Source organism: Mus pahari, chromosome 15 (assembly GCF_900095145.1).
Source record: "Mus pahari chromosome 15, PAHARI_EIJ_v1.1, whole genome shotgun sequence".
Classification (NCBI taxonomy): Eukaryota; Metazoa; Chordata; class Mammalia; order Rodentia; family Muridae; genus Mus; species Mus pahari.
In genome coordinates, this window is record NC_034604.1 from 31,891,515 (window position 1) to 31,915,421 (window position 23,907).

The following is a 23,907-nucleotide window of genomic DNA, read 5'->3' on the forward strand; positions in this document are numbered from 1 at the left end:
AAAAAAAAAAAAAAAAAGCAAACAAAACTAATTACGCTGCTGGGTGGTGGTCTTAATCCTGGCACTCAGGAGGCAGAGACCAGCAGATCTCTGAGTTCAAGGCCTGCCTGGTCTACAGAGTGAATTCTAAGCCAGGACTATATAGAGAAATCATGTCTCAAAAAACAAAACCAAGCCAACCAAACAACAACAACAACAACAACAAAAAACCCAACCAGAACCCACCCCCCTCCGCTACACACACACAAACCCAAAACAAAACCTGTCTTTAACTCTGGTTCCAGGAACTGTGATACTGTCCTCTGGCCTCCACAAGCACCGGATACACAACAGTGCACAGACATACATTCAGTCAAAACACTCATACACATAAAAAATAAATAAATGTTTATTAAATAAAAGATTTATTTTTAGTTACTACCCCTACCCCCTTCTAAAAGGGGTCCTGCTGCAGGATATTTGACCACACAGAAAATTAGTTTGTAGAAGGAATCAGCCATGTTTGAAAGTGACTACAAGAGGCAAATTAGAGAAAGGTTTGGCAGAATAGGATATGCCCAACTTTCACGAGGAGAGGAAAGGGAACCTACTTAAGGTACAGTGGAGGGGGGGAGGAGGGAGAGGAGGAGGGAGGGAGCGAGGCTGGCCTAGAACTCGGTAAGTGAGCCAGGTAGTCTCAAATTCTCAGGAATCCTGCATTTGCTTCCTGAGTGTTCGAGTTACAAGCATGTGCCACCAAGGCCAGAAAGATTTATTTTTATGGTATGCCTAGTGTGCCTGCATGGCTTCACATGCGTGCAGAAACTGGAGTTACAGGTAGGTCGTTGTGAGCTGCTTGAATGCTGGAAATTGGTCCCAGAGCCCTTCCGGAAGAGTAGTCCATGCTCTTAAAGCCATCTCTCAATGGAATATTTTGCTTTAAGCATTTAGGAAGTGCTCATCAGTGGAAACCGAGTAATCGTGAATTAATCAGTGAATTCTTGGAGTGGGCGTGCGCTTGAGTGGAGGGTGACACCTCAGGCCTGGGGCGGTCTCTTTCACGAGCTTGAGTTCTGAGAGACAGCAGAGTCGGCCTACCAACTTCGAAATTCTGGCTTGACCACGCCCTCGCACCATCGCCCTGCCCTCACGCACAGCCCCACCCTGTCTCGGGGAGAGGACTGTTTTTGTTTTTTTTCTGGCCTTCGGGTTTTTTGTTCAGCGCCTGCGCAGTCGCAACCTTCCTCGGGCCGCGCCGTAGCTTTGCCGGCAGGATGTGGACTCGGCGGCCGGGCCGTCTCAGGTCGCTGGCGTTTGGGGTGGAGGAGCTGCGGCGCCGCCGGCGGGAGCGGGAGGCAGGTGTGGACGGACGCGGAAGCCAGGGGCAAATGCACGTGTGGCGGTTGGGAGTAGGGAAAAGAGACTCCTGGCTCTGAGCCGAGTGTGTGCTCCCTAGCTTCTCATCCTTAACCGAGCCGTTCCTCTGCCCCCAGCCCTGCGGAAGGCGCGGAGGGAGCAGCAGTTAGTCAGCAAGAGGCTGCTGAGGGAAGACGCCCCGGAAGAAGCCGGAGGCCAGAGTGCAGCTGTGCTCCTTGGGGAAGCCGAGGTGAGAGGCTGGGCAACCCACGTCTGAATGCCAGCCACTCTTAACCTCCAGCCATTCGCTGGATCAAGCCGGAAACCGGATGAATTACCCTGTACCACTCAGTGCCCCTCATCCTTCTATCAGTCCATCAAGTCATTCCTATTGTTTTAAAAACCTCTTTAAAGAGTTCCCGAGTCAATGGTTCCTCTAGCGTAGGTGTCTCTAGCGTAGGATGCTCCTTACTAGCTTCCTTTTAAAAAGGTCTTCATTTGCCACCCTGTTCCTTTTTAAAACACAGAAACCAAAATCCTTCCATCGACCTGCTAAACTCTACATAGTCTAACCTCTTACTGACTTGTCGGTAACGTCAACCCGGCCACTGTCTCATTTTCAGTTCCTGGAACATAGACCAGCTGTCTCAACAAGGTCTGTGTGTTTACTAAATCTAAAGTTTGTTTTGTTTTCTTAGTGTCTCACAAACTGGCAATCCTCCTGCCTCAGCTCAGGTACTAGAATTACTAGTATGCACCATCATGTCCCGCTCTCCAAACTAGATTTACCTAGATTCTGACAGGAGGCAGGTGTGGTGTGTCTCACCCGTAATTCCATCATTTAGGGGGTTGAGGCAGAAGGACCCTGAGCTTGAGGCCAATTTGGGCTCCATAGGAAGACCCTGGGGGGAAAAAGTCCAGATACACTTGCACAATATCTGGAATAAATCTGTTGGTTACTTTTTTGTTGTTAATGTTTGTTTTGTTTGACAGGGTCTCTTGTATCCCAGTCTATATTCAAACTGTAGCTGAGGGTGACCTTGAACTTTTATCCTCTTCCACATCCTAAGTGTTGGGCTTCCTTGTTCACCACCACACTTGCCTTCCGGGGTGCCAAGAATCTAGTCCAGAAATTTGACGGAGCCTGGCAAGCCTTTACCGACTGCACTTCATCTCTAGCCCAGGTTTACTGAACGAGCAAATGAAAGTATCTATTCATCCAGCAGACATTGCTTATGTCTTAGTAGTGCCTGTGGTAATATATTATTTGACAGAGCAGTTGCTCCTACGCTATGACGTTTAGTCATTGTATGGTTCCTTTATGCCAGGACATTGAGCATTGAGGCACACAACGACTGACAAGATGGAGCTCAGAGTGTTTAAAGACCAATGAAGGAAACAAACTTCTTATCATTTTTATCATAGGAGGAAAATGGGGCACAAGAAAAACTCATACATTTGTTGGAGGAAGCCAGAAAGCACTAACTTCCCCGAGGCCACGAAGAGCAGAAATCAGAAAGATGTAGAGTCTGGAGTATATCACAGCACAGAGGCAATAGATGTGCATATTTGAACATGTTGTTTTTTAGGTGTCGCTGGACTGTACTTTGCATGGGAAGACAGGTGAAGGGAGGGAGGTTTCGCCAGGTGGAGAGGTTTAATATTATCCTGGAAATAGCCCTATAAGAAGATGGAGTAGATATTCTTATTTTTTCAGATGCTGAATCAGGTTCAGATTCTTTGGAAGTTAGTGATAGGGCTCCCAAGATCCTTTGCCTAACAAACTTGCCTGAAAAAATGGTGCTTAGTAGCCATATTAATTTGTTGGTTTGTTTGGTTTTTTTGAGATAAGGTCTCTTGGTAGCTCCAGCTGTCCTGGAACTTACTGTGTAGACCAGACTGGCCTCAAACTTGGTTTGTCCCACCATGCCAGGCCATATGGTTACCAATAACAAGTTCTGAATGTGTGTTGATATTGAAGATGTCACAGATGGAGTTGGTAGACAAGAGACTTAGAGTGTGCTTCACGTCAATTACATGTCATCCTTTTCCTGTTCTGGGACCCAGGTCCAGCAGTTCCTTCGGCTAGCCCAACGGGGAACAGATGAAAAGGAGAGGGAGAAGGCTCTGGTCAGCCTTCGTCGAGGCTTGCAGCACCCTGACACACAGCAAACCTTCATCAGGTCAGAGTTGGTGGTGTGAGTGGTTGGCTGGGACTTTCCAGGGACAAGAGAGTGGAGGGGATAGACCCCAGGCTTAGCAGGGTTGTGGTGTCATTCATGCAGACTGGAGGGCAGCATGCGGACCCTTGTCGGGCTCTTGACCAGCAACCGGGCCCTGTTGCAGCTTGAGGCGGCTCGGTGCCTTCATGAGCTCTCTCATTCTGAGCAGTCTGCAGTGGCTGAGGCCTGCCTGCCAGCGACTTCCTACCTCCTCACCTACCTCTCAGGTCACAGCTCAGACTTCATAGTAAGGCTTGTTCTTTTAACCTTGCTCGGGCTTAGAGTTTATATATACCTTTGGGGTCAGCTTGAGCTGGCAGGTACAGGAAAATAAAAAAACAAACCAGTGCACACACCCATCATCTCCCCTCTTTTGTGAGCTTCGAGGACAGGAACATGCCATCTTCCTTCTCCCACCCCTCGCTGGCTTGGTGTGAGACGAGCCCAGCCCAGTGCTTCTGTTGCCTGCCCTCAGGAGCTGTGTCTGTACACACTGGGGAACCTCATCGTGGAGAGTGAGGCCGTGAGAAAGCAGCTCCTGCCACAGGGCATTGTCCCAGCCTTTGCTGCCTGCATCCAGGTGAGTGCTTCCTCGGTCTCTCCCTAGCAAGCCTCCCTAAGCTTCTCAACACATGCTCCACTGCTTAGCCAGGTAGCTCCAACCTCTACCTTCTTCAAAGGGTTAAGCCTGGGTCCTTTTGACCCATTTTCCAGTATGATCGACTGATCTCTACCCCGTCTGTTTCTAGTCCCCCCATGTGGCTGTGCTGGAAGCGCTTGGATATGCCTTGTCCCAGCTTCTGCAGGCTAAGGAAGCCCCAGAGAAGATCATTCCGTGAGTAAACAATGCCCGGCTATGGTTGACTGTCTCATGGGTTGCTTGATCAGGTCTGATCTCCACATTTTGACGGCCTTGCTAGGGAGAATCTGGGGCTTGGATACTTTTTCATTATAAGTGTTTGAGAGGAGCCATTGGTATCTCCCTGGTTCCTGCTCACAGTCTGCTTTTGCTGGCAGCTCTATTCTGGACTCCAGTCTTCCCCAGCAGATGCTACGGTTGATGCAACCAGGCCCGAAGCTGAACCTTGGGGTTGCCATGGAGTTTGCCTGGTGCCTTCACTATATCATCTGCAGGTAACAGGCCAATTGGGAACAATGTCTTTCCTGGGGCTCCCTACATATGACTTAAGTCTTCATACTGAATTTAGTTTCTGGAATTATTTTGTAGTTTAAAGGTAGGATTGACTTGATAGTGACTGCCTGCTTCCTGTCACCCAGTCAGGTCAACAATGCTGTGCTCCTCACGCATGGGGCTCTGCCCACGTTGGCACTGCTGCTGTTGGACTTGGCTGGGGCTGTGCAGAGAATGGACGATGTGGGACTAGAGCTGGTAAGGGAAAGGATGTGTGGGGCTTGCTTTACACTCTGCCTGTATGTTTCTGCTGTGTCTATTATGCTCAACTTGTCTTTGCAGCTTGCATGCCCTGTTCTTCGGTGTCTAAGCAACCTGTTAACAGAAGTGCCAGCAGAGGCCATGGGACAGCAAATGGAGCTCAGAGACGAGCGACTTGTGGCAGCCTTATTTATCTTTCTCCAGTTCTTCCTTCAGAAACAGCCTGCCTTGCTACCTGAGGGCCTCTGGCTCCTCAACAACCTCACTGGTATCTATTACATTCTGCCTAGGCCTGATCTTTTATCACCATTAAAATATTTATTAAGGCCAAAGGAAGGGTAGATTTGTTAGGAAACAAAATACAGATTGAGAGAAAGGCAGAGAATAAGGGGGAGACCTGTGGGGAACAATTCAAAAACTACAGGAGGGGTCCAAACCTTTCCCTACCCTGTCAGTGAAGGTCTCTCATCTTATATCCATCTTGCATGGGTGGATCCTTGAGTCCCTGAAAGGACCTCTTTGAAGGAAGACCCTCCCTCCCTTTACCCATGGCTGCCAGGCAATCTTTTCCTCCCCACTTCTCCAATAAATTGCCTGGGTCTCAGTCCCTTCAGGATGGGATGAAAGCAGTCCCAGGGATCCCTACCTCTTCCTCAGGGTTAACCACCCTACACCTCTTCCTGTCTCTCAGCTTTAGCCTGTTCACCAGTTTTTGCCAAAGATGCTCTGTAAATAAAACTCTATTGAAGCTTCGGTCAGAAAAAATCTTCCAGATGAAGTGCACCTCTTGTAGACCCAATTAGCCAAAGGTCTCCTCTTTTGACCTAGTCATTCTGAAAATTCTGGGGCATGTGGCCAACCTAGGCTTTAAGTTCCTGCAATTAGGAGACTGAAAATGAAGTTCGAGCTCCCCCGTGTGGACACACAGTGTCTTGCACACTTGAGAGAGCTCATTTGTACACACAAATAGGTCCCATAACTTCCTAGTATGTTCAGTACTGGATGCCATGTATATACATGTTACAAACACAAACCCTTCCATGGCATGTTTAGCCTCTTGGTACACTGATCTCAGAGCTTGAAGCTACTAGAGACAGGAAGTGGGAACAGTTGAGCTGGAAGAACCAAGGGCAGGGGACTTCAGCAACAGGACAGAATGTACCCATCTCCCCTTGGGAGTTGTTGTTGTCCCCATCAGTCCCTATCTGAGGTCCGGAAATGGTGGTTCCTCAAAGATGTAGTTAAGGAAGTATCTGGTCCTCTTATCCTTCTGGGGGCTACGTTTGTGGTCAGGGGCCTCATGGAATGGAGTGTGGGGGCGCAGAGACTCAAGAGGATGCTAATGTCTGCTTGCGCGTGCTCCAGGGACGTTTCTTGTCCCTGAAGGCCCATATGCCTCTCATTTGGAGAGTGGGTGTACTTATTTGAGACTGAGCAGGATATGGACCTTTATAGAGAGGCTAGTTCTTCACGGCCTAGGTTGTCGTGGGTAGGATCGTGGGGGTAGCCATTCAGAGCTAAAGGTACTTCATGTGACATTTTCCTTTTCAGCAAACAGTCCTACTTTTTGTACCTCCTTACTCTCTCTGGATCTGATCGAGCCGCTCCTGCAGTTGTTGCCACTATCAAATGTGGTATGCATGTTGGTATGTATTGGCCTAACATCTGAGTTCATGAACTGCTGGTCAAAGCAAATAGAACAGACCCGGCTTTCTTAAGTACCCTTAATTGAGAGCTGGTAGGTGGTGTGGTATGGCTTCAGAGCTGGTACAGTCTAGGTGTAGCCTGACTACTATTTGGGCAAATCAACAAACTACTGGAGGCACCAATCTCTTCCCTTACCCATGGGTAGTGTCTCAGAGGTGGTTGTGGGAATGACATGCAGAAGAGCCTGCAGTTGTGCTTGGGTACATAGCCAGCCTTGCTTATCCTGTTATAAAAGTTTTGGTTTTCATCTTTTGTTGGGGGGGGGGGGCATGTCTTTGTGTCTGTAGGTGCTCACAGTTCTGTGCAATGTCGTAGAGAAGGGTCCAGCTTACTGCCAGCGGTTGTGGCCAGGACCCCTACTCTCCTGCTTGCTTAACACACTGGCTCTCTCTGATACCGAAATCGTAGGCCAGAGTTTGGAGCTGCTACAGCTGCTATTCTTGCATCAGCCAGAGGTGGGTGTGCTTTGCAATCTCTTACTCAGAAGCCACTGATCCTATTATGGTGCCCTTCTCTTCCAGTCTGTTTCTCTGGGCAAGGCTAGCCTATGCCTATGTGGCTGAAAGTCAGAACCTTCATCTTGTCAGGAATGCACCATCTTAGAAGTGGGCTCCGGGAATTGGGCTTTAGGGTTTAAATGCCTGTCTTTCTCTGTCCTCAGGCTGCCCGATCCTTCCTGCAGCAGTCAGGGCTGCAGGCCCTAGAAAAGCATCAGGAGGAAACTCAGCTTCAGGAGAGGATTCGCGCTCTCCATCAGACAGCTGCTATTCATGGATGACCTGGCTGCTCAGTGTCGCCCTTTACCCCATGGCATATTTATCCTAGGGTCTCCTAGTTCATTTTAGAAGCTAGTAGCATTTTGTTAGACCCGAGTGTGGTGTTGCACTTGAGATCTTGTTTCATCCTCTTCAGCAAGTTGGCTAATGACATGAGACATCACAGCTGGCACCTGGTGCTTTTTTGATGAGAAATAAAGCAGTATTTTTATATAAAACTACTTTGCCTCAGTGTTTGTGCAGTAAGAGGGAGAATGAAGAGGAAATTCTGAAGCAACACTGTACAGCGTAAGCTTTATAAGGATCAAAAGAACACATTTCCCCACATTGTCTTCAGTCCAGCAGGTTCAGGTGCTCTCGCTCACATCCTCAGTGGAGACCCTTCAGGCTTTGCCACTTAGCACATTCTGCACGGCTCTGGTTACCTCATCAGCACTTAGATTGTTCAGAGACACGGTCTTCTCTTGGCCAAAAGCTGAGGAAAGGGGATTCAAATGAATATCCTGCATATCCAAATTATAAAGGGCATTTTTTCAAAGTTGCTAGGATAAGAAAGGAAAGAGATACAGTTCACTGAACACAGTGGCTCATGGACACAGCCAGTTCCAGGCTGGCTATGGCTATATACAATCCTGCCTTTAAAAAAGTGGTTTTACTGTACTTAGCATTAATTCAGTCAATCTATTAAGAAATCCCAGGCCCTAGTAGAATTTTGTATGGGAGGAAATGTGTCTTGAGTGATGCTTTAAGGTCACTGTAGGCATTAACTACTGACCAGGGGTCCAGCCTTCGCCGACTGTCCACGTTTTGGCCGGCTATAGCATAATATGTGGTACTATGCACATACAGCACTACACACTACGATTACTTCTGTCTGTCTTTCTGTGTGCTTTAGGAGGAAACCTGTTTTATTAGTTTATAGGAGTCTTGATTACAACAAATTTGTAGTAGGATGTGACTTTCCTCACCCACAGAAAGTCCTTTGTCAGAATTGAAATGATTAAAATGGCACCATTTAGTTTGAGTATTATCTACTCAACATAGTAACAAAATTTCAGATTTTGGAAATAAATAGGACTAGTGTAATTTTGGAGGCAATGTTATAACTGATCAGAGAGTGCCTCATTTTGGTACTGATGATCAAACCCAGTGCCTCTCACATGAAAGGCAATTACCATTTTCTTTGAAACTTTGAGATAACATTTCACTAAGTTTCTTACTCAGGCGTTGAGCACACTCTAGCCTCAGACTGGCCTCGAGTTTGTGATCTTCCTGCTTCTGCCTGAGTACCTAAAGCTGGGATTTACAGGCTGGCTCAGCAATGCCTTTTTGAGACAGTAATATGCAGTTAAGGGCAAGTAACAACGGAATGGTGGGAGCCAACCATAGTACGCTACAAGGAAGGGGCACAAAATGCAAAAGCTCAATCCTATTCTATTGGAGCTGCATAATTTTAGACTCAGCTTTCTAGTATTTACAAAAGAAAAACACCCATTCACAACATTAATAAAGACTAATGACAATGAGTTAAAATACCCAGCGTAAGCTGTAAGCATAAAATGCTCAACGTTACTAAAATTCTCAGTCCCTGACCTTGTACTGGCTAAGATGTGATTCTCAAGGACCTAGGCTGACATGGAGAAGCAAGTCTTTTATATATAGTACACTCTGAACTGCAAAAAAAATTCCTGAGTCTAGCCCAGGACCCAGTTAGACCCCATGAATATGTTGCCATGAATAAAAAGCATCACACAACTAAGTAAATGTGAATTCCTTTATCAGTGCGAGTTTTGGTCCTTCAGCCCCGTTTTCCCAGGACGTTCGCAGACCCCTTCATCTCTCCATCCCGCATATTCTGCAACCCGGGCCCCTGACCTCCGGCGACCAGTACTCACCATAGCGGGCCCAGAGCTTGGGCTGCACCTCCGAGCATTCGCGGATGAGAATGGGCAGGTCTGGGTGCGCCTTCTTCAGCTCCACGTACCGTTGCAGGATGAAATCCCTGCAGGGCAGGAGGAGAGACTGCGGCTAGCGGGCAAAGGTGCACAGCCCCCGCCCCCGCCCCTCCCCGGAGGTCAAGGTCATAGCTCCAGCTCCCGAAGCCCACTCGCCTTCCCACGCTTCCGCCTCACCTCACACCCTGGCTGCCCGGGGAACGCTGGCATAAGTGAAGGCGAATCTCACGCAGCCCCAGCTTTGCACCGACCGCTCGGCTTGCAGCGGCGGCCGCCATCTTTGTTAGCAAAGGAGCGCCCAATCACGACCTTTCAGGCACCTCAATCGGACCAATAGTCTTCGCCATTGATTGTATGACGCAGAGAGGGGGCGGGATAAATCTTAGCCAATGGCAGGAGGTAGCACGTAGTGACGCGACGGAAGAAGGTGTTCGTGGTGCATTGTGGATAAAAGTTTGTCGCCGCTGTTTTGTTTGGGGACATTTCGCGATTGCGGACGTTGAGAGGCTGCTGCTAAAATGCCAGAACGAGACAGTAAGGCTCGAGTCGACCACTCTTTCCTGCCCGCGGGACTAGAGACACTAGGCTCGTCGAGTTTGCTGAATTCAAGCCCGGTGTCGTGTGACTGATGGAGCCGCGCGAACCTTTGGTCCTTAGGAGAGGCCCAGCTGAGCTGCCCTCAAGTTTCCCTTCTTTTGTGGAGGACCGGCGTTTTTGAATTTTTTGAGGCAGCTCTACCTCCCTATCTTTTCCTTAGTAAACCATGGCTTGTGCCTCTCTTTTACGGACGTGGTTTATTTATTTGACGCGGGAGGGGAGGGGCTCGCTACGCTCTGAGGCAAACCTCAAAGTCCCAAGTAGTTGGGATTACAGATGCTGATGTAGTGCATTAGGGGTTGGGGCGGGGAAGATTGTTGATAACTCGTTTAAGAAAACCCTGCTTTATGACGTTTTATTTATTTTACAAGTGAGCTAGGATCTAGAACACAGGGGCCTTTCTGTCTCCACTAGTCAAGTGCTGGGGTGACGGGTGCATGACAGGGGTGACAGCCTCCACAAGCAGCTCTTTTGCTCATTTTCTTTTGAGATAAAATGGATGCATAGCACAAACTGGCCTCGAAATCTCGACGGCCTTGTTGCCTCAATCTCCTTGGTGCTGGGATTACAGGTGTGGGTCACCATTCCCAGTTTCTGGTAATACAGTTTCTTGTAGTCCTCCCAGTTCAGCATTACTGCATAATCGCTGCTCCTCTTCTTGCCTACTATGTTGCTTATTTTTATAATCGCTAGTTCTTGTAGGGAACTCCACACATTAAATGAGTGACTGATTTAATGTCTTTTTTTCCCCCCTTTAAGGTGAGCCCTTCTCTAACCCTTTGGCTCCAGATGGCCACGATGTGGATGATCCTCATTCCTTCCACCAGTGAGTAGTTTGTCTTTGGTGTATGGGATGGGTTTAGCAATGAGCAAGAGAGATAGTAGAGAGGGCAAAAGAATTCAGAGGATTTTCTTGGCAAAAATGGTGCAGCAGTTCATAGAAGATGGTTTATTGAAAGGAAAATGCTAACCTATACAACTTATTTTTTTCCATAGAAAGCTTTATCATAAGTTCATTTACCTTAGCAAGATGGTGTAATTATGCTTAATTTTGTAAGTTATATAAAATGATTGTTTGGTGTCAGTTTTTCAGTAAGGTGGTAATTATGGGGAAAAAAAAAGAAGAAAAAAAAGAAAAAAAGAAAAGGAAAAATTTGGAACATTTATCTTTATTTCTGTGAATCTTATATGAATTATTAGAAGAGAAGTTATGGCCAGAAAGAGTCTAGTGTTTTTGTTACTTTATTGTATATATAGGAATTTTCCCTGGTGAAAATTAAGCATTGGAAAAGAGAGTGAAATTATCTTTTGTAACTTCACAAATTCCATCCCTTTTATATTTATTATTACTCTGAGTGTGTGGGTAGGTGCACATGTAGAGATGAGAGGATAACCTTGGGGTTAGGTCTCCATCTTCCACTTTGCTATGAGATAGGGTTTCTTTTGTTCACTGCTGGCAGCCAGGTTGGTAGGCCTGCAGCTTCTGATGATTCTTCTGGTTTTGCTTCCCATCTCCTGATAAGTGTTGTACTTAGATTACAGATAGTTGTACTGCTGTGCCCAGCTCTTCCCTGATGTCTTAGTCAGGGTTTCTATTCCTGCACAAACATCATGACCAAGAAGCAAGTTGGGGAGGAAAGGGTTTATTCAGCTTACACTTCCACATTGCTGTTCATCATCAAGGAAGTCAGGACTGGAACTCAAGCAGGGCAGGAAGCAGGAGCTGATGCAGAGGCCATGCAGGGATGTTCTTTACTGGCTTGCTTCCCCTGGCTTGCTCAGCCTGCTCTCTTATAGAATCCAAGACTACCAGCCCAGAGATGGTCCCACCCACAAGGGGTCTCTCCCCTTGATCACTCATTGAGGAAATGCCCCGCAGCTGTGTTGACATAAAGCCAGCACACCTGGGATCTGGGGACCTGAACTTGGACTGTTAGGCTTGTACAACAAGCACTTTCCCCACCTAGCTTTCTTCCCAGCCCTCTCTTTTGGAGATAGAGGGCACCTTATCTGAGTCTGGCATGGAACTTACTGCTTTCCTCCTCCCTCGAGTCCCGAATGCGGAGGGTGCAGGCTCATACAGAACAGGTATACCTTGTTTCTGTTTGTATTTACTTATTTGAGAAAGGATTTAATCTGATCATCCTCCTGTCTCAGCCTATCAAGTGCTGGGATTTATATGCATGTACTCCTACACTCCAACCTACGAATCTCTCTTTCTCTCTGTCTCTCCCTGTCTCTCTGCCTCCCCCGACCCCCTCTGGTAATGCTGAGGATTGAACCTAGGGCCTTATAGCCTTAGTCTTTAAGATGTAGCCCAGGCTTGCTTCAGATTAGTGATCCTCCTGCCTCATTGTTTTCATCTTTTGTCACTATATGTGCGACAGTGACCTGCAAGTCCCATTTTTGACTAAACCTTCCCCTTTGTTGTGTGCCTTGTTTTAGAAAAGAATTAAGCCTCCCTCCACCCCATCACAGCATTCTTAAAAGGTTCACTCACGTTTGATTCAGTGAAACTTCTGAGCAGGAGGTGGTGGCACATACTTTTAATCCCAGTACCTGGGAGGCAGAGGCAGGCAGATCTCGGAGATTAAGGACAGCCTAGTCCATAAAGTTAAGTTCTAGGATGGCCAGGACTATGCAGAGAAACCCTGTCTTAAAAAACAAAACAAAACAAAAGCAAGAACATTTCATAGTTAACAGTAATGTGTTGAAATTGGCATTTCCGTTGTTTCAGTAAAGTTAATCATGTATTTTACATACTTCTTTCCTATTGGTGACTAATTTTAATTATTTTTGCAATTTCTTACAGATCAAAACTTACCAATGAAGACTTCAGGAAACTTCTTATGACCCCAAGAGCTGCACCTACTTCTGCACCACCTTCTAAGTCACGTCACCATGAGTAAGTCTTCTTTTATTCCTGTCTGTCCATTTGTGTGGAACCAGAGTTTGTTGGACTCTGAAAAGCCGTCTTTTAAAGCCTCTGCTCCCGACTTCTTTCTCTATAAAGACTGAAGTCTCAGTGATGCCTGGGGAGGCTCCGGGTTCTTACTATTCCTTCATGAGTGTTAGTAATGGAGTCATTGCTTGTACAAATGGACAGATTTCTGGACCTGTTATTATTTCTATATAGTCTGCAACAGGGTTTTTGGATGGTATGTAATGTTAGTGTCAATTAACTATGATGCTTTTTAAAACTTGAGAAGATACAAATATTGATAATATTATGACTGCCTGATCAGCACTGGTTTTTGTATTGTGTTGTTTTTGTTTTTTTTTTCTCTTATTTAAGAATAGTCTGACTATGTAACCATGGCTAGCTAGCCTTGTCACTGTGTAGACAAGGTTGGCCTTGTGCTCACAGAGACCTAAGGTTGTGTGCTGTCACAACTGGCTATTTGCTCTTTTTTTCTTTTTCTTTTTCTTTCTTTTTTTTTTTTTTTTTTTTGAGACATTGTCTAGACTTGACTGGACTTTACCATGTAGTCCAGGCTGGCCTTGAATTTATCCTTTTATCTCAGCCTCTGATGTTCTCAATGCCTTGTGAGTTTTAAGGACTGGGGCATAATTTTACTATGAGTGAGTTTCTTGTGTCTTCTAGGATGCCAAGAGAGTACAATGAGGATGAAGACCCAGCTGCACGAAGGAGGAAAAAGAAAAGGTAAAGGGATAGTGGAGGAGATTGCTTTGTAAGGGCAAAAGAGTAGAGTTGTATAGTAACAGACAGGTACATCTCTGAGAGGGCATGTGGTAGTAGTAAAAGAGAAAATCTGAGTTAGAGGAAACTGAATTTCTGAGGTTGACAACAATCAAGAGTTGACTGGCAGCTCTATCAGGACATACATAGTTTTCACCACAGAGAGCTACTTAAAGGTATAGGGAAAGAGGAACATTTGTGTTGGCCTTGAGATAGGAGCTGGTAAGCTATACATTGCCTTTCTCTGGTCACAGTTACTATGCCAAGCTTCGCCAGCAAGAAATTGAGAGAGAGAGAGAACTCGCAGAGAAATACCGGGACCGTGCCAAGGAACGGAGAGATGGTGTAAACAAAGACTATGAGGAAACCGAGCTGATAAGTACCACAGCCAACTACAGGGCTGTGGGCCCCACTGCTGAGGCGTGAGTAAGCGGGGATCCTAAGGCCTGTTTTCATCCAATCAGAGACACAGTCACACTATATGTTTTTTTTCAATTTAACCTACTCTACAGCACACTCTGACGTTTCAGAAGGAATTTGTCATTCATAAAGGACTCTTTCAACATGGCTCTTTCATTATTCAGGGACAAATCAGCAGCAGAGAAGAGAAGACAGTTGATTCAGGAGTCCAAATTCTTGGGTGGTGATATGGAACACACCCATTTGGTGAAGGGTTTGGATTTTGCCTTGCTTCAAAAGGTGAGTTCTATTTAAAGATGTGGAGAGAAATATTAGTGTTCATGTTTGGACATTTGTAAAGCGAAAGACACATGATTGTCCAGACAATTAGTTTGGCAGAAGAATTATAGGTGCCCTGTCTGTAGAACTTGTGACTGAATTCCTTGGGGAAGTCTTCTCTCAGGTGTGGTTACGGGCCCGATCCTTCCTTTTACACTTGTGTACTTGTTTAGGTGCGCGCTGAGATTGCCAGCAAAGAGAAGGAGGAAGAGGAACTCATGGAAAAGCCCCAAAAGGAAACCAAGTGAGTCAGCAGCAGAGGGCTTAACAGTGGACGTGAGCACTTACTGGGGACATTTTCTGCTCTTTATATTGCCCCTTCCCCAATATTTTCTTCTTCTATTTTTAGGAAAGATGAGGATCCTGAGAACAAAATTGAATTTAAAACACGCCTTGGTGAGTAGTGTTTGCATTTTAGGTGGATTATAAGGAAGTTTATTGTTTTTTTTTTTTCTGACAGGGGTTCTCTGTGTAACCTTGGCTGTCCTGGAACTCAGTTTGTAGTTCTGGCCTCAAACCCACAGAGATCTGTTTGCTTCTGCCTCCCAAGTGCTGGGATTAAACATGGGCCATCACCACCTGGCATGAAGTATTTTCAGTGGACCCAGACATGGACTTAGTTATTTTCCATATCATTTATGTCTCTTCAGTTAGACAGGAGCCTTTCCATGTCTTTTCTATGTGTGAATCAGAGAAGGGTGGATAGGTAGGAGGTATAGACCTAGAGCTCACATGGCTAAAGATGGCCAGTTGAAGGCCAGCAGCGGGTACTTAGCAAGTCCCTGCTTTGAAAAACTCAAAATAACTGATAACATGGTGATGCATACCTATAGAAGAAGTCTTGACTAAGAGTAGGGCAAGCCTGGGCTGCATCATGAGATTCCCATCTCAAATACAAAGTAAGTGAAAGAGTAAATAAAGCCAATTAATTTTTTAAAAGCTGAACATAAATAACAAAATAACAAAAATATAGAGAAGGTAGCATGGATGACTAGAGAGATAATTCAGTTGGTAAAGTGTTTCTTTTTATAAGCTCAAGCAGGAAGACCTGAGTTGATACCTAGAACCCATATATAAAAGCTGGGTGTGGTGGCACTCTTATAATTTCAGTGCTGGGGACCTAGAGACAGGTCGATTCCTCGGTTTTGCTGGCTAGCCTGCTTAGTCAACTTGGTGAACTCCAGACCAATAAGAGAATGGTATTTAAGGACTGACACCGCAAAGGATTGTTGACTTTCACATGTGCACACATGAAAAGAATGTAGCGTAGCTAGAGATTAAAGAATGTGGAGAGACCTGGATTTGATTCCTCCTGATGAAATCCCACTAGGTGTGTGCTATGCTCACTTTTCTTGTATATAAGATTAGCCTAATGTGTACCTGTGTGGTTGTTTAGGAGTGAAGAGAAATGAAATGCATAACTGTGTATAATGAGCTTGCAGTGTAGTGTTTTTCTGTTGTCATTAATAAAATCTTAAACTAGCTTGGTGGAGCTGGTGCACGAGGCAGATGGATCTCTTGAGTTCGAGGCCAGCCTGGTCTGCAGAGTGGGTTCCAGGACAGCCAGGGCTACACAGAGATTCACCTGCCTCTGCCTTCTGAGTGCTGGGATTAAAGGTTTGTGTCACTACTTCTGGCTTAGCTTTGTATTCTTTGTTTGTTTGTCTGTTTGTTTGTTTTGAGAAGGGATATCTTTTTGTAGCCCTAGCTAATCTGGAAATAGCTTTATAGACCAGACTGGCCTTGAACCCACAGAGATCCACCTGCCTCTGCCTCCCAAGGAATTGGAATTAAAGGCATTCACCACTGTGTGGCAGCTTTAGTATTCTTAACCAGTAAAAAGTAATAATGCTTATCTCACAGCATAGGGGTTTTTGAAGACGTACTGTGGTAGAGCATAAATAGTACGTGGTTGATGTTTAGCACAGAGTAGGTGTTAAATGACTACTGTAACAATGGAAGTTACACTGGCTGTTTGCTAATCTTTTCCTTTATATAGGCCGAAATGTGTATCGGATGCTTTTCAAGAGTAAATCATATGAGCGAAATGAGCTGTTCTTACCAGGACGTATGGCCTATGTAGTAGACCTGGATGATGAGTATGCAGACACAGATATCCCCACCACTCTCATACGCAGCAAAGCTGATTGCCCAACTATGGAGGTGAGTAACCAAGTTCTGAGAGCCCATCATAGAATCTTCAAATCTGCCTGGCCCTTGTCCTGTTCCTTATCTACTGTATCCTCATATTCTGTTTTATTTTTATTTCATAAAAATCCCCTCAGTCTCAGTTAAATACACTTGTCTCCACCAGCAATGTTCTTGTCTAAACCACAGTTTCTTTTTTTTTTTTTTTTTTTTTTTTTTTTGGTTTTTCGAGACAGGGTTTCTCTGTATAGCCCTGGCTGTCCTGGAAATAACCACAGTTTCTTACTGGAGCTATTCAATGACTATTTTTCCTATTTCTAGTTCAGTGTGTTTTTGTTGTTTTTTTGTTGGTTTGGTTTTTCAAGTTAAGGTTTCTCTGTATACTCTTGGCTGTCCTGGAAGTCACTCTGTTGACCAAACTGGCCTCAAAACTCAGCTCTTTCTCTGCTTTCCTGAGTGCTAGGATCAAAAGTGTGCAACACCAACAACCACCCAGTGTATTATTTTCAATGAAATGTAATTCCCATGCTATATAATCTACCCTTTTAGTGTCCACAGCAAATAGTTTTATCATATTCACTAAATTGTATAGCCACTACCATTCTATTAGTGTATTCCTCAAAAGAAACCTTGTACTCTTTTAACACCATTACCTGAATCTCTCTCTACTTTCCATTAATAGATTTTACACATGACTAAGGTGATAGCTTATAAATGCAAATTTTTGTTTCACCACTGTGTAGAAGTTTTCTGTGGTTTCTTGTTCTTAGGGTTCAGAGTAAACAGGCCCTGCAACAGCTGGACTCTAGCCTTTTTTTTCAGCATGTTCTTTAAATCTCCTTAATTTCTTGAATGTTTATATTAATTTTTGATCCAGGGCCTTTTTTCATACCATTTCGTCTGTTTGGAGTGTTTCTTCATTACACCTTCTTAAGAGTCCTCTACCTTGCTAACAACTGTATATAACTTGTCCTTGAATTTAAGTAAATGGATAGTAAGACAGTGATATTCCTGCTAAGAGGGATATTATTCTTGCTTCTTGGGTTTTCCAGGCCCAGACTACACTGACTACAAATGACATCGTTATTAGCAAGCTCACCCAGATTTTGTCATACCTGAGGCAGGGGACCCGAAACAAGAAGCTCAAGAAGAAGGATAAAGGTACCTTATGGGAAGGGAAGGAAACTTTACTCTTGGAGGGTCATTTGGTGGTGAAGACAAAGTCTCTTGAAACCTCTGTCTTGTAGACATTGGATGGCTTCTAGATAGTGGAGGAAAGGATGAAATGGAGCATTGGGGTAGAAGTATGTCTAAATTCTGTTTGACCCAGTCAGAACCCACTGGTTGGGTTTGAAGCATTAAGGAGAGTGGGAAGGTTTTGTGTATTTTAAACAGCAAAGGGTTAAAAGACTGAGACCACTGAAGAGGCTCAGTAGTAAAAAGCATCCAGGCTTGATTCCCAGTACTCTCAGGGATGCTCACAACCATCCAGTTCCAGTTCCAGGGGATCCAGAGCCTTCTTGCCTCTGAGTGCACCAGGCACATACGTGTTGCACAGACATACAAATAGGCAAAAAAACCCATACACATAAAACTGTTATTTTGTTGGTGGTGGTTTGTGTTTTAGACTGGGTCTCTTTATGTAGTCCTGACTGCCCTGGAATTCAATATATAGACCAGGCTGGCCACAGAGATTTGCTTGCCTCTGTGTCCCAAGTACTGGGACTAAAGGCATGTCTCATTTTTAAAAAAATTAATTACTTAATTGCAGAATGTAGCATTTTTTTTTTAAGTTCACTTAATCCCAATTGGGGCTTCCCTCCCGCTCCTCCTCTCCTCCCATCCCACCCTTACAAATCCCTCCTCCTCCCCCGTTTTTTAAAAATATAGAACTTTTTTTTTTTTTTTAATTAAGAAAGCACTGAGAGATGTTCTTTATAATGCAGGAAAACTGGAAGAGAAGAAACCTCCTGAGGCTGACATGAAGTATGTATGCCAGCCCCATGCATCTGTGAACAAGATATTTGTGTGTCTTGTCTTTGGCCCTCTTGGAGAAATGACCATTATGGGTATGTATGATTTTAACAATTAGTGGAACCTCATTTTCCCAGCATTTTTGAAGACATTGGGGATTATGTTCCTTCCACAACCAAGACACCTCGGGACAAGGAGCGTGAGAGATACCGGGAACGTGAACGTGATCGGGAACGGGACAGAGACAGAGAGCGAGACCGGGAGCGAGACCGGGAGAGGGAGAGAGAGCGAGACCGGGAACGGGAACGAGAGGAGGAAAAGAAAAGGCACAGCTACTTTGAGAAGCCAAAAGTGGATGATGAGGTGAGATGTGGGCTCTGACACCAGGCTGTGAAAACTGACCATAGAAATACCTTTCTAGCCAGGCCCAGGACCCATTTCCTCCTTAGTAGCTTGGTAGTTTTACAGTAATAACTGGTCAGCTAAATGAGGTAGAACCATCTTGGAAATGGGGCAGGCGTGGATTAGTGAATCAATTCAGATTTGAGAAAGAGATGAATGGAAATTCCTCATAATGATACTGACTTCAGTTTTGTTTTCTTTTCAGCCCATGGATGTTGACAAAGGTGGGTTGTGTCTACAGCGTCTTGCATTCCTCCAATAGTCTGCTCGCCTTGCAGAACCCTGCTGCTCTCAGTTGATGAAGGCAGCATTTGTGGGACTGCCTGGTTTGGGGCTCTCATAAGAATGATGTCTTAATTTATGGACTAGGCAGGGCACATCTGCTGTTACATATAAATTCTTCAGTTCTGAAGTTTTGAGGTGAAGCTGAGCTTGAGTATGGAGTGATCTAGTTACCCTGGTAACCAGAGTTGCTCATTAGTTGGAGTTTTGGTTAAGGTCTAGATAAATAAAAGGAATCCTTTACAAGTATGTTTTAACTGGCAAGATGTGGTTGTACTCACCTGTAATTTCAGCATTCTGGAGGCTGAGGTAAGATCAGAAGTTCAAGGCCAGCCTAAACTCCTTAGTCCTAGGTCAGCCTGGGCTACATGGTAAGACTGCCTCAAATGCAAACAAAGTTAAACAAAAACAAAACCCCTAGAACTACCACATTTATTTGATTCCTGGAATTAAACTCAGATTGTTGGGCTTGCTAGGGGGTTATTGTCTGCTAGCTATCTTGTGAGTCCCATAAGAACATTTTTAAGGCTGAAATCAGGCTAGTAGGAGGAGATTGTAAAAGCATCAGTTCAAGTCTAAGCAGAGTTGTCTCTTCTTCCAGGACCTGGATCTGCAAAAGAGTTGATCAAGTCCATCAATGAGAAATTTGCTGGGTCTGCTGGCTGGGAAGGCACTGAATCATATCCTGTATTTATATTTCTTCCTGGGTTTTAATTTTTTTCCTTATTTATATTGAGACAGTATCTTAATCAGGGTTTGTATTCCTGCACAAACATCATGACCAAGAAGCAAGTTGGGGAGGAAAGGGTTTATTCAGCTTACATATTCACATTGCTGTTCATCACCAAAGGAAGTCAGGACTGGAACTTACACAGGGCAGGAAGCAGGAGCTGATGCAGATGCCATAGAGGGATGTTACTTACTGGCTTTCTTCCTCTGTCTTGCTCAGCTTGCTTTCTTAGGACTATCAGCCTAGAGATGGTCCACCCACAATGGGCCCTCCCTGCCCTTGATCACTAATTGAGAAAATGCCTCACAGCTGGATCTCATAGAGGCATTTCATCAAGGGAGGTTCCTTTCTCTATGATAACTCCAGCTTGTGTCAAGTTGACACAAAACCAGCCAGTACAGACAGCATCTCTCTCTCTGTGGCTTAGGCTGGCCTGTAACTTGAGATCTCCTGCATCTGTCTTTTGAGTGCTGAGACATGCACTCTTATTTATTCCTGGCTGTTTCTGGGTTGTAGAGAGCCATTTTCTTTTCCTCCACCTCCAGTTGTTTCTCTGTTCCTGTCTTTGCTCTCTTTATGCTGTGTTTTGGCTAGGATGAAGTGGTATGTATCAGCCAGAGATCCAGTTCAGGCTTACAGCTGGCTTCTGAAATGTTCATGGTGAAGCCTCTGGCCTCTGGTCCCTCTTGGCTGAGTCTTCTGTCAGTGATGGAATTTTTTTTAACATAGCATAAGTTGAAGAAGCCAGAAGATAAGAAGCAGCTGGGTGATTTCTTTGGCATGTCCAACAGTTATGCAGAATGCTATCCAGCCACGTAAGTGAGACCCTAGTTAAGGGAGGTTGGGGTGACTGGCTGAAGAGATGTAAATTTGACCTGTTGGGAGCTAAGGGTACTTTCTTAGGGTGAATTCTATTTAGTTCTGGGATGTTTATCAGGTGGGGATCTGAATTAATTAAAGTAATATGGATTGAAAGCATCATTTTAACTGTTCTGTCTCTTTAGGATGGATGACATGGCCGTAGATAGTGATGAAGAGGTAGATTATAGTAAAATGGACCAGGTATGAAGTTAAAAGAGTGTTTATGGATGTTGGGGACCTTTGATCAGCAATTAAAAAAAAAAAAGCATTTTATGTTTAGTTATGTGCCATTCATGACCATGAGATCAGAGGACAACTTGTAGGAGACACTTCTCTCCTATAGTGATTGCTTATAAACATGGTTTCGTGTTTTTTGTTGTTTTGTTTTTGAGAAAGGCTCTCGTAGCCCAGGCTGGACATATAGCTGAGGATGACTTAAAGCTCTTGATCCCCTTCCCTCTACCTCTCTGTTCCTGGGATTTTAGATGACAGCTGTGCACTACCATGCCCAAATAAAAGAAAGCTTATTTACTTTTCCCTGTTGGGGATTAGACCCAGGAACCTTAGCATCTCTGCTAGTAATGTACTACTGAGTACAACCCAGATTCAGAGAAACTTCTTGTTTCCTGATGTCCTGTGGATCAAACCCGGGGCTTCACACATGCTGAGTGAGTGCTTTATTGCTGAGCCACATACCCAAGACCATGGTTTAATCTTGGAACCTTGTTTAATTTTACTTCTGCCACTTGTTTTGTGGCTTTGCCATGTTCCTTCCCTGTTTACAAATGTCTTTGTTTCTGTATCAGAAAAATAGAACTGTAATTCTCAGTTTAGAATTTTTGTTAGAATTAAGGTATATGTTTAGTGTACAGAATAATGTGTGTGTTGTAAGTACATAGGAAACAGTAGGGTAAGATTTATTACTTGTGGATATTATCTGGCATTGTGGTGTCTGGTTTTATTTCAGAGAAAATTCCTTTTCCACTGATAGCTCTATGTGCTATATACTACAGGGTAACAAGAAGGGTCCATTAGGCCGCTGGGACTTTGATACTCAGGAGGAGTACAGCGAGTACATGAACAACAAGGAGGCTCTGCCCAAGTGAGTACACCCGGGCAGAGAATGAGGACGTGGCATTTTGGTGAACAGACCATATTGGGTTAAGCGGTACATTGTAGTGTAGCTGCAATGGTCCAGATAGGTCCTTTGCCCTCAGAGCCCTTTAAGAAAACCTTCCTACTGCTATGAGACCCTAATGCTTTCTTCCCACAATGGCCTTTTCCAGGGCTGCATTCCAGTATGGCATCAAGATGTCTGAAGGACGGAAAACCAGACGATTCAAAGAAACCAATGATAAAGCAGAGCTTGATCGACAGTGGAAGAAAATAAGTGCAGTTAGTAGATTCTTGCCTTTTTTCTTTCTTTTTTGTTGTTTTGTTGTTTCGAGACGGTTTCTGTGTGTAGTCTTGGCTGTCCTGGAACTCACTCTGTAGACCAGGCTGGCCTTGAACTCAGGAATCTGCCTGCCTCTGCCTCCTGAGTATTTGGATTAAAGGTGTGCACCACCACTGGCATAGTGGACTCTTTCTTAGGTGGGAGGGTTTCAGTTGAGAAGAGACATTGACAGATCCAGGAATAGGTGGGTGGAACAGTCATGGAAATTGAGAGAGGTCATCTTTGAGCTTTAGGTGGACTTAGATTACTAACAGCATGCTTATAAACTACTACTGTCCTTTTACAGATCATTGAGAAGAGGAAGAGGATGGAAGCAGATGGGTAAGCTGCATCCCTCTTTGTCTTTGGTCCTGGTGAGAACTGTTCAGTGTACTGATCCTATGCTGATCTACTTCTCTTTTGATTTCAGGGTCGAAGTGAAAAGACCAAAGTATTAATCTCTAGTTCCAGCCGTCACCACATGGCTGTTCTTAGTTGCTTGTTTCTACAGTTCCTCAGAAGGTTGCAAACTGTTGTTGGTTGTGAAAGTTTATAAATGTTTATTGTATAACTCTATTGATCTTTGTCCCAAATGCTAAGATTAATGGCAATGCAACACCATGCCCAGCATGTTCCATTAAATGTAGTTAAACTTGCTGTCTTTTCTGTGTTGGGCATTCCTTCTTAAGGGTCCCATGAAGTTCCAGAGTTCCAGTAGTTGTATTGAATGTTAGGTCTCATCTGAGGTGCCTATCAGCATATCAGAGCTGACGTTGGCTGCCCGGTTCTCCCAGCATACCTCAGTCCGTACCTGTTCCAGATCCTCCTGGTGTCATACCCTACCCTTTATCTTTACCCTCAACTCCTGGGCTTCCCTTTCCTTTAGCTTCTCTGATTCCTTTATAACCCATCCAGTTTGGTTACACACCCCTTTTGGCCACTTGGCAGCTGCTCCAAGTAACCCCCTTCCTCCTGTCCCCTCCTTACATGGCCTGGTTTAGGATCTTGTTCATTTCACCCTTCCAAATGCCTCTGGCATGCTCTTCCCTCATCTACACTAAACCTCCACCATACCTGGGAACAGTCAAGTGTTTTTATTTCTTTTTTTCATTGAGTCTGCTGTGTTTTTCCTGTACTGATTCTAGATTCCTAGACAGGCTGTTTACTAGGCCAGTTGGCAGGGGAGAAGGGAAGAAAGAGTCACTGGTGGGCAAGAGAATTGTCAAGTTGAATGGCCAGACCTACTCAGTCCTATCTGGCCAGGGTCCTAATCCAAGAGTAGAGATTCTCTGTGGATTAAGATCCTCCTCATAGCTTGTCGCAGCTCCCTAGGCTTGATCAAACTCTTAGTGAAGCTGTATTAATGAAAGTTACCTGTGGAAACAAAATCCTTTCATGAATTTATGCCTTTAGAGGAGCACTAATAGTGTTGAATTAAACTCAAGACCTTGGCTAAGAGACTAATGGGTGGTGGGTACCTTGAGGTTAAAACTGGTATATCCTCGTGATCCTTCATCCTGAGGTGTTTGTCAAGGCCCAGGGTAGGCCTACTAATAGTCTCCTTTCTGCTCTTTGTCAGTACTTTGGTCTGGGGTTCATTAGGTATTCATTAGGCTCTCTACTTTTTATAGCTGAATACTGAGCTCATGATT

General features: G+C 44.8%; 3 protein-coding genes across 4 annotated transcripts; 2 read left to right on the forward strand and 1 right to left on the reverse strand.

Moving 5' to 3' along the window:
• The first annotated feature begins 1,156 nt into the window (after nt 1-1,156).
• On the forward strand, nt 1,157-7,651 carry Tmco6 (transmembrane and coiled-coil domains 6). Of its 2 annotated transcripts, none has more exons than XM_021214721.1 (12): nt 1,157-1,338; nt 1,473-1,585; nt 3,403-3,518; nt 3,621-3,804; nt 4,033-4,137; nt 4,307-4,392; nt 4,575-4,691; nt 4,836-4,947; nt 5,032-5,218; nt 6,502-6,596; nt 6,945-7,112; nt 7,319-7,651. In XM_021214721.1, the coding sequence occupies exons 1-12, from the start codon at nt 1,254-1,256 to the stop codon at nt 7,433-7,435; spliced, it is 1,485 nt and encodes a 494-aa protein (XP_021070380.1). In that variant the 5' UTR covers nt 1,157-1,253; the 3' UTR covers nt 7,436-7,651. The 2 variants fall into 2 exon arrangements, with proteins under 2 accessions (XP_021070380.1, XP_029403124.1); XM_029547264.1 differs by having other exon boundaries at nt 1,165-1,338; nt 7,066-7,112; nt 7,319-7,444.
• A 55-nt stretch (nt 7,652-7,706) lies between these two features.
• Ndufa2 (NADH:ubiquinone oxidoreductase subunit A2) lies at nt 7,707-9,689 on the reverse strand. Its single transcript, XM_021214722.2, has 3 exons — nt 9,566-9,689; nt 9,329-9,435; nt 7,707-7,908 (listed from the first exon to the last, which is right to left on the reverse strand). Exons 1-3 carry the CDS (start codon nt 9,664-9,666, stop codon nt 7,817-7,819), a joined length of 300 nt encoding a protein of 99 aa, XP_021070381.1. The 5' UTR covers nt 9,667-9,689; the 3' UTR covers nt 7,707-7,816.
• A 146-nt stretch (nt 9,690-9,835) lies between these two features.
• Nucleotides 9,836-22,916, forward strand: Ik (IK cytokine). Its single transcript, XM_029547223.1, has 20 exons — nt 9,836-9,922; nt 10,745-10,811; nt 12,798-12,890; nt 13,590-13,649; nt 13,940-14,107; nt 14,270-14,384; nt 14,597-14,667; nt 14,773-14,819; nt 16,423-16,586; nt 17,624-17,732; nt 18,518-18,557; nt 18,683-18,908; nt 19,153-19,171; nt 19,831-19,909; nt 20,694-20,774; nt 20,964-21,021; nt 21,834-21,922; nt 22,107-22,215; nt 22,563-22,597; nt 22,686-22,916. The coding sequence occupies exons 1-20, from the start codon at nt 9,907-9,909 to the stop codon at nt 22,711-22,713; spliced, it is 1,674 nt and encodes a 557-aa protein (XP_029403083.1). The 5' UTR covers nt 9,836-9,906; the 3' UTR covers nt 22,714-22,916.
• The last annotated feature ends 991 nt before the right edge of the window (nt 22,917-23,907 follow it).